The sequence below is a fragment of the Fukomys damarensis genome, unplaced genomic scaffold (assembly GCF_012274545.1).
Source record: "Fukomys damarensis isolate Sample0158 unplaced genomic scaffold, DMR_v1.0_HiC HiC_scaffold_31, whole genome shotgun sequence".
In the NCBI taxonomy this organism is placed as follows: Eukaryota; Metazoa; Chordata; class Mammalia; order Rodentia; family Bathyergidae; genus Fukomys; species Fukomys damarensis.
The window spans coordinates 17,454,689-17,466,349 of NW_022900943.1; the positions used below are offsets into that span (position 1 = coordinate 17,454,689).

The window sequence follows — 11,661 nt, forward strand, 5'->3', positions numbered from 1 at the left end:
CCACCAGTGCATCACTCTAATCTAAATCTTCTAAGAAAGTCACATTTACCCTGATCTCACTCAGCCCACACGGCCTAATAAGGATAAGAAATTCATATAGATCACTTAATGGAATTGTCATTTTCACTTACTTACTACCAAGATAGTAAGTCAGATTATTCAGAATATATCTAATGGGACTTTACCATTCAAATGCCTGATCGTTTATATAGGGCTGCATAGTTCACCAAGCTCTTTTATATTGGTATCTTGTTTAGATACAAAATTATTGGAGGCTTGAATAGCTTTGTTGTGTTTGTTAAATATGTATCTCCTCTTTTTTAAAATAGGTTGCTTTGTAAAGCACATTTTGCTTACTTACTTTTCCTCACACCTTCACGTTCACTGTTACCCTTTCCAATGAAAACAGAGATCTCTACCGCTCACATCAAACATCACATGCGTGCCGTATTTCCTGATATTGTGTGACTGTTTTACAAGCTCCTAGGCACACTTGCTATGGAGCCACCCTGGCTTCACCATCGCGTATTATGAAAATTTCAGGAGAGAGGACCACAGTGAGGGTGGTTAATTGGAAAACTCATATGGTTTGGAGGACCCACCAAACAATTTTCCAAGGTACTTACACCATTTTACCTTCCCTTCAGCAACGTGTGAGGGCTCCAGTTTCTCCACCTCCTCTCCAAATCTTGTTGTTCACCATCTTTTTCATTATAGCCATCCTGGCAGGTGTGAAGTGTAATTTCTGTGTCCATTTTTCCCCACAGCTAGTGATGTTGAGCATCTTTTCGTGTGTTAATTGGCTGTACATCTCTTTTGAAGAAATACCTGTTCAGACCCTTTTCCCATTTTTTAATTTGTGACTTTTTGGGTATGACAGTTCTTTAGTCTGGATCCAAAAACCTCACTGCAGCTCAGTTTTATCCCCCAACTTTGATGATGCTCAAAATATTCTGCTAAGGTAGAAAACTATTGTAATACATGTGAAAAATGGTTAATACAGTTTTTCTTTAAACATGCCTGTTTAATTTTATTAAATTGTGACTATATGAAACTGAGGAAATTTGTTCTTTTTCTCTATAGTCATATTGTATTTTAGCTAAAAAAACTGATAAATGTAACATTCCTGTTAACTCCCAAAGGGTATTCTAATTTGTTTTTCCTTTTTTAACTTTGTCTTAATTATTTCAGTGGTTTATTCACAGTGTCCAAAATAAAAGAAAAATATTAGGTTGGAAAATACTTCCAACATGAATTTTCCTCTGGGTAGAACAACTCAGCACTGCTCCAGGACATGGTTAATTTGATGTATTTTATACTGTAGGCATGTAGGCTCATTCGAAATTTTTTGGCACAATTTACATGTGGCTGTACACTGTAGTGTTTTATCTGAGTTTCCCAACTTTGGAGATTACACTGCATGGCCTGAAAGGGTATGCTTGTACTTAGAAAATTCAAACTGAGGGTTTAGTGGTAAAGAGGTGCCTGTGTCAGACTTACTCTGCTCACATAGTTCAAAATAAAACACTAGGGCCGGGGATTTAGCCCAGTGGCACTACCCCTGTCTTGCAAGTACAGGGTCCTGAGTTTAAAAAATGTAAAAGAAAATACTAATGTATGTTCCGAAATAAATAGTGATGAAGTAAATGTAATCAAATGGTATCAACTGATAATTCTGAGGAAAGGTATCTTGAAAGTTCTTTTGAGTGTTATTCCTCTTTTACCTTGAATTTAAAATAACATTTGTCAAATCATTGCAGTGATACCTGTATACCTGTGTTCACAGCAGCACAATTCATGTGTCTTGGAAGCAGCTTATATGTCCATCAGCAGATGAGTGAATAAAGAAAAGTTGTTGTTGACATACAATGGAGTACTACTCTGCCACAAAAAGGATAAACTTGAGTCATTTTTAGGAAAGTAGGGACCCCTTGAGACCATAACATTAAGTGAAATAAATCAGACACACACGCTTAAATATTGCATGGTTTCTGTTATATGAGAAATCTAAACTATAAATAAAGAAAAAACAAAAAATAGATAATAGGCAGTAGGAAGGTAGATGTCTTTTAAAAGGGGTGATCAAGAGATGGAGGGGAGAGGGGAGAAGGAGAGAGAGGAAGAGGATGAAAAAGGAATGAAACTGTGTTATATACATGTACCGATTCCACATAAGGAGTGTTAATATCATATAATGCAAACATGCACATATAAAAAAAATGTAAGTGTAAAATCATGTCAGAATTAGAAGTAAAGGGCCTGGGATGTACAAGGCACGCACAGCATGCATGAGATCCTGGATTCGATCTCTAATTTCCAGCACCAAAAAAAGAGAAAAAAACTGTAAAAAGTAACTAAGTATGTTAAACATATTCTAAAATTTAAATTAAAATATCAAGGCACTTGCTGTAATCCAGCACTCCCGGAGGCTGAGGCAGGAGGATCGCCATGAGTTCAAGGATAGCCTGGACTACAAAATGAGTTCAGAGCCAGCCTGAACTACATAGTGAAACCCTGTCTGAAAAAAAAGAAAAGAAAGAGAAACTTAATCTTGGGAAGAAAATAAATTTTAAAAACTATAAGTGAGCCAAATATAGTGGTGCATGCCTATAATCCCAGCACTTGGGAGGCTGAGGCAGGAGGATCAAGGCTAGCCCAGGCTACGTAGTGAATTCAAGGCCAGCCTGACCTGCATAGTGAGACTCAGTCTCAAAAAAAAAAAAAAAACTCAGGAAAGGGGACAAAAAATTTTTTGAGCCTTATCAACTATATAGTTTTAAATAACCCAGAAGCCATTACAGTTTAATTATATGAAAAGTGAACCAAAAAAAGCATAAAAACAGAAAGTCATACGGCCTTTCCATGTTTTCTGAGCACTTTGTTCCTTGCTCTGGTGTCTAAGTATATAAAGCATTGCTGTTTCTCACAGCGCGGCCAGGCGGGGTCACTTTACACCCACAGGGGCAGTGAGCAGTATCCTCGCAGTGGAAGCAAAAGCCGTCAGCGCTCGCTGCTGACCCCGTCTTCTGTTCCAAATGTATTTACTGCCTCCCAGTGCCCCACAGAGCCGCAACCCCTGAAAGCTGGTGCTTTGGTTCACCCCCTAAGTCTGAGAGTTGACGTGATAAAGCCCGCAGCTGGGGAGGAAGGCGTGCCCCTGCTCTGGAGCCCCCACAAAGGATTTCCCGTGTCGCATAACCCACAGGTTTCCGAAAGGCCGAAGGACTTTTTTACTGTGCGCAGAGTTTGAAAGTGTGTCAAACCAAAAGTGAAATGGCTTTCATTTATTAGTTTCCACATCCCCATATTATCACCAAATGAAAGAGCTGTGGAAGACCCCCCAGTCCACACTGTCTTCTCCCTGCAAATCTATTTCTACTCCTCTCCTCCAGCTGGGAATCCAACCTGGATGCCAGGCCACGGCGTCACCGCTTGTCCCTACCCTCTGCCCCTACCATTTTTTATTGTGGGGTTGGTTTTGTTTGTTTGTTTGTTTTTTCATCAGGAAAAATACAGATGAACTCAGTATGTTAATATCCAAAGAATTCTTTTGGCAAGGTTTTCTAATTATTGGAAAGGTCAGGGCTTCTGAATATTTCCACTCGCCTGCAGTTTGTAGGTCACTTTGCACAAACAGCATCGTGTGCAGTTGGCGGAGTAGGGAGGAAGGGATGGTACTGACAAAAGCGGTCCCCTGGCCGGCCAGCCTGGACAAGGGCCTCGGGGGTGGCTCACATGGGGATTTCAGCTCTTCTGTGAGTCCGGGTGAAGGGACGGAAGCGCTGAAAGCCGCTGGAGCCCGAGCACACCCTTCCACTCGGGCGATGGCCAGCCCTCGGCCAGAGATGCCTACACCAGCGTCATCTCCTTGCCCCATTTTTTTCTCAGGTGTTTTATTCTTGCAAAACCTCCCCGATTTGAAACGCACATTTGAAAGAACGGATGTTTTAGTTTTTATTTGTAGTAGCACATGTTAGCCATACACAATGATCACAGTCGTTGTGGGGAGTTGGTACATGTACTTAACACATCTTAGTTCTTTTTACTTTCCCCTCTCCTCCTCTCCCTGCATCTCTTGGCCCCCTTCCCATTAGCAAAAGGTTTATCTCCCTGTTTCCTATTACCTGTCTTTTATTTTGCCCTTTATTTATACTTGGGGTTTCCTCCTATGTATTTAAACTTGTGTGTCTCATTTATTTCACTTAACATTTGGTCTCAAAATGCATCCATTTTCCTACAGAAAATGACTCATTTATTTTTCCTTCTTCCTTGCAGAATAGTATTCCATTGTCTATGAAAACCACATAGTCTTTATCCACTCGTCTGTTGATGGACAGATAGGCCCCTTCCAAGACTTAGCTATTATGAATTGAGCTGCTATAAACGAGTATGCCTGCAAGTAGATACATGAAAAAATGTTCCACATCACTGGTCATTTGAGAGATGCAGATGAAAACAACACTGAGATTCCACCTCACCCCACAAAGAATGGCTGCTATCAAGAAATCACACAATAACAAATGTTGGCGGGGATGTGGGGAGAAAGGAACCCTTCTCCATTGTTGGTGGGAGGGCAGAGGGGGGCAACCACTGGGCAAAGCAAGAGGGAGAGACCTCAAAGAGCTTGGACTGGAGGTGCCATTTGACCCAGCCATCCCTCTGCTGGGTATCTTTCCAAAAGAACTAAAAGAATCATATCACAGTGAGGTATGCGCACCCATGTTTATAGTGGCACAGTGTGTAATAGCTAAAACTTGGAAACAGCCCATTTGCCCATCAGTTGGAAACTGGATAAAGAAGATGTGGTTTTTCTATAAAATGGAATATTAGCCATAAAGAATGAGAAAATAGATTCATTCATAGGAAAATGGATACATATTGAAGATATACTCCTAAGTGAAATAAATAGAGCACACATGTGTAAATACCGAATAGTTTCTCTGGTGTGCATAATCTACAATAATACAGAAGATCCTAATAAGATTACTGACATTGAGAAATGGGAAGAAAGGAACTAAAGGTGTAGGGAAGGTGGGACGGGTAGAGGAAGGGTAATAAGGGAAAAGAAAAAAATGTGAGATAATGAAAAGATGGAAATAAAGTGTTTGTAGATGGGGAAGGGAGGAGGGGGTGAAGGGAGGGCAGGGGTAAGGGGAAAAAATGAGAACCAAGACCTGTCATGTAGAGGTACAAGATCCCAACAATGAATGTAATCGTACTGTATACGTAGAATGTACCAATAAACTCAGTTAAAGCTGGAAAAAAAACTTGAGTATGCCTGTATCACTATAACATGACGTCTTGATCTCTGTCAAGAAGATACCTGGAAGGGGACTAGCTTCGTCAAATGGAATTTCTAGTTTTAGTTTTTTAAGGAATCTCCATTAAAAAACATAACTAATTGTATGTCTTTAGGGGAAAATGTATGTCTCTGAACTCCTTTATTAGTATCCAATTAAATGCTATCAAAATGAACCAATTCTTTCAGCCGTTCGCACAGGTTATCGTACTACAGCAAAACAAAGTGCTTTCTGCCCCGGTGACTCAGGCCGGCTGTCTGTCGACACGGCTTAGGCAGCGTTGTTAGGAAGGGTCCAGGCAGGCTGTCCTCACAGGCCATCCAGGGCAATGCTCTGAGTATCTGTACGTCTTTCTTACTGTGGGTGTGATGCTGGGACGCAGCACGGGCCTCAGCCGAAATGCAGGTTCACCGGCCTCAGAAAGAGAATCTCCAGTGCAAAGGCCCAGGAAAGGACACGGTGACCGCCCTCTGGGAGCTTCTCATGCACCCTCAAGCTTGAGAACTACTGATTGGATTGAACCTTTTGCCAAAAAAGGAAAAAAAAAAACAGTAAGAGAAATAGGAAATACCAAACAGAAAGGAAGGACACACAAGGTTAAATTCTGTAAACTAGCAAGCTGCGAATAGACAAGAGGAGAATGGAAGCAATGAGAACCAGCTCCCCACAGTAAAACACAGCCGGGAGGCGTCCAGGTCACAGCAGCCACTCTCAAGGCACAGGACCCACAAATCACCTCTCAAAAATACGCCAGGTCATGAGAGCGAAACTGTGCCACCAGTCTTTGAAACTTGAATGACGGTGTCTCCAGGTGTGACTCCCAAATAAATGTTTCATCCCCAAAAGCCACGCACCTCAACCCCTCAGGCCCAACCTCGGAGGTGTCCTTGGGTTTGCTCCGAAGGCCACACGTGCTCACGGTCTGCCTTTCTCTCTCAGTAAAGGGCTACCTTCGAGTTCGACCTTCACCCTGGAAGAGGGGACCATCTACCTGACTGCCGGGCCCACCGCTGTGGAAGTACAGGATGACAGTGCATCTGTGCTGGACGTCTATTTAGTAAGTCACTGATTTTAGTTTCATCCCCTCCCTGTCTGATTTAGAAATGGATCCAGGCCATGGCGTGCACAAAAACAAGTTCTATAAAACCAGGCACGCTTGGGTTTTAAAAGAAATAATGGCACCCGTCCCTGCCGCAAAGGGTGTATCTCTTCCCAAGCAGTGCTTCCCCACAGCTCCTTTTGGACCCTCACAAAAGGCTATGTAGGTCAGCGCTTCATCACCACAATCCACCAGGGAATGGAGCCCCTCGGCACGGGAAGGTGGGGCTCCCTGATGGCATTCCCAGCAAAGTAGCTTCTTCCTTTGACTCCCTGTGCCCTTGTGTCCTTGTGTATGGATCTTCTTCATGGCTAGGACATAACTCCTGATGCTACAACTTAGAAAAAGGGAAGTTTATTTGGGCTCACAGCTTCAGAAGTTCCAGCGCGTTCACACACACACAAACAGCATGGTGGCAGGGCCTTCTGTGGAGGAGTACTGCTCACATCATGGTGGACAGGAAACGCAAAAAGAAAAGTAGGGAGGGAGATATGCCCTACCAGGTCCAGTCCCCCGTGCCGTGTCTTATGACCAGAGCCCCATCCTAACAGTAAGTCAGCTTTAGAACCCTCAGATCCGCTCACCTTCCGAAAGACCCACCTCTTCTAGATCCACACTCTAACACCTGCCTCCTTGCTAAGCCCAGGAGATGCAGGACTGGGTTGTTGGAAGAACCTGAATTCAGCACCAGTGAATGTTGACTGCCTCACTGGTTATCACCATCAGGCTGTGTGATATGGGCAGATCGTCTCTGGCTGTGTCCCCTGCCTGCCTCACAGGGTGCTCTGATTAGTGACTGGTGCCTGTCAGATCATCTACACTGCCTTAACTGGGTGGGAAGAAGATACTTTGACAGGCTAGAGGGCACTAAAGGAGACTGAGTATTTCCCCTGCAAAGTACAGTTCACACTCGTACCCCACATCCTCAGCCACTGCACAAAGTCATGGGAAGTAGGGCAAGTGTACGTTTTGTTACAGCTGAGCTAATACTGTCCATCGCTGTGGTGAACCAGCAGCACAGCCTTGGGAACCCACAACACTGGCGTGGGTCTCATAGCAGCACCCCCGCACCCCGCCGGGTCCTTGAGCTGCTTGCATCCTGTGTCTCTCTATCCCACAGGCTGGCACTGTATTTTCTGAAGTGTTTGCTGCAAGACGTCAGACCCCTAAAATGTTACCATGGAGCTCAAAGCCCTCTATAGTCTTCTCAGCTCACCTGAAGTGAGCCCAGAGTCGTCAAAGCCCTCCCTAGTCTGGTCTCCGGTGCCTCTATGACCCTCCTCCCTTTGTCCTCTTGTTGATGCTACTGTATTCAAGCCTCTTTGGGGTTCCTCCCCAGACCAAGCACCATTCTTCCGCAGGGCCTTGGTGTTTGCTGTTCCTGACCATCCTCTTTCCCAGAGCCAGCCAGTGTTTCGCCTTCACTTCCTTCATGCCTCAGCCCAAAGCATCTGCTTTTCACAAAGGCTTTCTTTTCTTTTTTCACCCTGTATAAAGTAGCAGGTCGCCCACTGTGAAAAAATGTTTTCTTAACCCCTAAATATCCTGGTTGTTTACTAAACAGAATTTTTCCACTTTGCGCTTCTGCTTGCATTTAAAAAGTAAGTTCATTGCATATTGCAAAATTCCTACAGAAAAGTTGATGCCACCCACCCACACACATAGCCAAGCAAATAGGGAATTAAATAGGAAAATATTAAACCGTTTTGGTTTTTGTTATTTGTTGTTGATGTTGTTGTTTGATCTCATGATAATCTGAGTTCATCTCAAAATGGAAATCATAAACGCGTTTCAGAAAGAGTCCAAGTGAAGTCCCGCCGTCTTTAGATAAAGGTTCTTGCCACTTTTGTGTCGGTACAAAACAAGGCTTTCACCAGCTGGGAAGGGACGGCCCTCCCAGGTACAATGGGAGGTTACAAGGTGGTAAATGGCTTGGTTAACGTCACTTCCTGGTTTGTTGTCTGCTTTTCCCTCCTCTGTATTAACAATTTTATTTGTTTAAAAAAATAGTGCCATTTATTTGGTTTTCTTCGTTTCTCATTTCATTGCTTTCTTATCTGTCTTTACTTCTTTGACACTGAAAATCTGAGCATTTCAGAGGATAGTGCTCACCTCAGAAGCCAAGGGAGAAGCCACAGTGTTTGTTAGCTGTCCTGCAAGCACGGGAGGACCACCTAGAAATAAAACGAATCGTGCATGAGTTGCTGACCGAAAGAGGTGTTGGTGGTGCCAGCTGGCTGCTGGTCATCTGCTCAGTCTTCCTGCACAATTTATTGTGGTTTAAAAGTGAGGGAGGGGAAGAAAGAAAAGAGAGAGATGGCGTGTGCCTGTAATCCCAGCACTTTGGGAGGCTGGAGCAGGAGAGTCACAAATTCAAGCCCAGCCTGAGTTAGCAAGATCCTGTATCAAAATAAAAAATAAATAAAATAGGGCTGGGGATTTAGCTCAGTGGTGCCGCCGCCTGCCTCGCAAGTGCAAGGTCCTGAGTTTGATCCCCTGTACCAAAAATAAATAATTAAAATGAAAATGAAAAAGGGGCTGGGGAGATAATTCAGTGTGAAGGCCCTGAGTTCAATTCCCAGCACCATAAAAGAAGGAGGAGAAGAAAAGAGAAGAGAGTGGACAGGCCATGGAGACAGTAATAAGCAGTAGACTATTTCTCACCAAGCTTGGCGGAAAAGTCTACTCCTACTTTGTAGCTAATAACAAGAAGTTCTGGGGCATTTGTGAGTTTCTGATTGCCTGCCAATGTCCTAAATACTTTATATATATTAATATTTCTGTATACTAACTTGTTTCGTCCTAACTGCAACCTGCTGAGGTAGATGCAGTCACAAGCTGTTTTACAGACAGCGAAACTGCGGCAATCACAATCACGCCGTCAGCCCCCACTATGCCGAGATAGTAAGAGCTGGGTCTCAAACCAGCAGGCACTGACCCCAACCCACACTAGTTGCTGAACTGTTCTGCCTGGATTAGGAATTACGCTGCCCTTATCCTATGTAAATTAGACCCAGGGAAGTCAAGCAACTTGCCTGAGATCCAACAAAGTGATAAGGCAAGAAAATATAAAGGAAAAAAACGTATGTAGATGATTTTGAATTAGTACACGTTGACTTTTTTTAACTCCAATATGGACTGTGAGGACATGGTTTGGCTCTGTTGAAAGAGCTCAGGAGTTTGGATAATAATAACATGAATGAAAAACAAAAAAAAGAATGATCCCACTGAGCCCCTACCATACATGTGCCAAGCACAGGACCAGCCCTTGTCTGTCCTGCATTCGGTCATTCATGGAGGTAGACGTTGTATGCACCTTCATTCATACAGATAAAGAAACTGAGGCTTCGTGTGGCCAGTTCTCAGAACTAGTACATGGCAGAGGAAACTCAAGTGCAGCTGCACGTGCCCTCAGTCTAGACCAGAGCCCAGGAAGCACTCAGTGCTGCTGCCGGCCACTGATGCCATCTCACCTCCATCTCAGTGGCCTCCTGCTCCTTCTGAAGGTGCGAGATGGGTCAGCGAAGGAAAAGGAGTAGGGGGTGTTGTGCTCAGAGTATTTTTTATAAAATTCTACCTTTTGGGCTAAGGATAGAGCTCAGGGGTAGAGCACTTGCCTAGCATGCTTGAAGGCCTAGATTCCATCTCTGGCACCTTGGACTGAAAAAATGCACTTCTAATAGCTTCCTCTCTAGCTTATATTTTAATGACCTGGTGCAGCAGTTCTCAAACCTGTGGATCTCAGGACCCCAAATATCCTCAGAATTTTTTCAAGATCTCAAAGAGCTTTTATTACTTTCTTTTCCTTCTGAAGCAGAATCTTACTGTGTTGCCCATGCTGCCCTTAAACTCACAGTCCTTCCGCCTCCCACGCAGCATGTGTCATTGGCCCAAGCAGCAATTTGTCCACGTGGGTTATGTCTTCAAAATTAAGACTGAGAAATTTTTAAAATGCTTATGAACTCATTTAAATAATAGCTATTATATTAATTTAAATAACATTTTAATGAATATAACTGTAATTTTCCAAATCACAATTAAATATAGCAAGAAGAGCAGCATAGGTTTACATTTTTTAGAATCTCTAACATCTAGCTTCCTAAAAGAAGCTGGATTCTCATATCTGTTTCTGCACCCGTCTTTACAATAAGACGCATCACTTCGCCTCTGGAAACCATTGTACACATGGGAGAGAGACTGGGAATGAAAAGGCAAGCAGCGTGTTAGTTATTAGGAAAGTAGTTTGTCTTCAGAGCCATCATACAGTTTTCCTAGTTTTTTAACTTCGCATCCTCAAAACCGCATAAGATATAAACTGATTAGAAATGTGCACCTGCAACCTGTGCCTATTTCTGCTTCCAGTTAACCGTTGCCCCTTGAGCTGATCACCCTGTTTGAGCTTCAGTTTTCTCATCTGTAAAATGGATCGATTAAATCATCTCTGAGCCCCCTCCCGGCTCTGACAGACTGTCACTCATTGTGAGTTACAAGAAGTTGCAGAAATGGGGTTTTCCAAAGGAGCTAGAATTCTTTCTCCAAAATCTGCTGTTTCATCGCCTTCTCCACCATGAACCTTCATTCATTCTTTAACCTCAAACTGTATAGCAGTACGTCCAGAACGTTCTGCACTCCTGACTTGTAATTCCAGCATGTGTTTTCATGCTGGAGATATTTTTTTTCAATTTTCTATGTTGCATATTTTTCCAAATCTGGAGGGATTCCACTCACTGCTTTCCCTGGGATGTTTTCCTTTGCCTCTACGTGGGAAAGAGTGGTCGGAAAGAAAAGCCCAAGAGAAGAAAACAAACCTTACCTGTGTGTTTCCTCCCTTCTTCCTGACCTAATTCCAAAGCACTGGATCCCAGCCATTTTTGCTTGCAGGGCAGTTGGAGGCTGCTGTGGAAACAGTCTGCTCAGTGCTGTCCCCAAATCTAGTCAGCTATCTCTGTACTGCCTCTCCTCCTCAGGGTACAGTAGTTCTCTATGAGCAGCTACTCACTGCTTTCATCTGCACCCTAACGAGTAATGACGTTTACATCGCAGTTCACGTATGCAGATTTAAGCCAGATACGCTGGCACATGACTGTAATCCCAGAGTTTAGGGAAATTGAGGCAGGATTGCAAGTTCAAGTCCCACCTGGGTAACTTAGTGACACCTTGTGTTGAACTCAAAACTAAATTTAAGAGGGCTGGGTTGTAACTCAGTGTTAGAGTGCCCCTGGGTTTAATCCCCAGCACCGCAAAAAAAAAAAAAAAAAAAAA

At 43.4% G+C, this 11,661-nt stretch overlaps 1 protein-coding gene and 1 long non-coding RNA gene across 8 annotated transcripts in view; one reads left to right on the forward strand and one right to left on the reverse strand.

The window, feature by feature from the left end:
* Pip5k1b (phosphatidylinositol-4-phosphate 5-kinase type 1 beta) overlaps positions 1-11,661 on the forward strand; it is a 411,290-nt gene that overhangs the window by 389,601 nt on the left and 10,028 nt on the right. For all 7 annotated transcript variants that reach the window (XM_033757714.1, XM_033757716.1, XM_033757715.1 and 4 more), the window contains one exon: positions 6,240-6,357. In XM_033757714.1, coding sequence (XP_033613605.1) covers positions 6,240-6,357 — 118 coding nt within the window. The remainder of the gene's footprint in view (positions 1-6,239; positions 6,358-11,661) is intronic.
* Positions 5,746-11,320, reverse strand: LOC104849433. Its single transcript, XR_776748.3, has 3 exons — positions 11,213-11,320; positions 8,512-8,573; positions 5,746-5,822 (listed from the first exon to the last, which is right to left on the reverse strand). It is a non-coding gene; the product is annotated as an uncharacterized LOC104849433 (long non-coding RNA).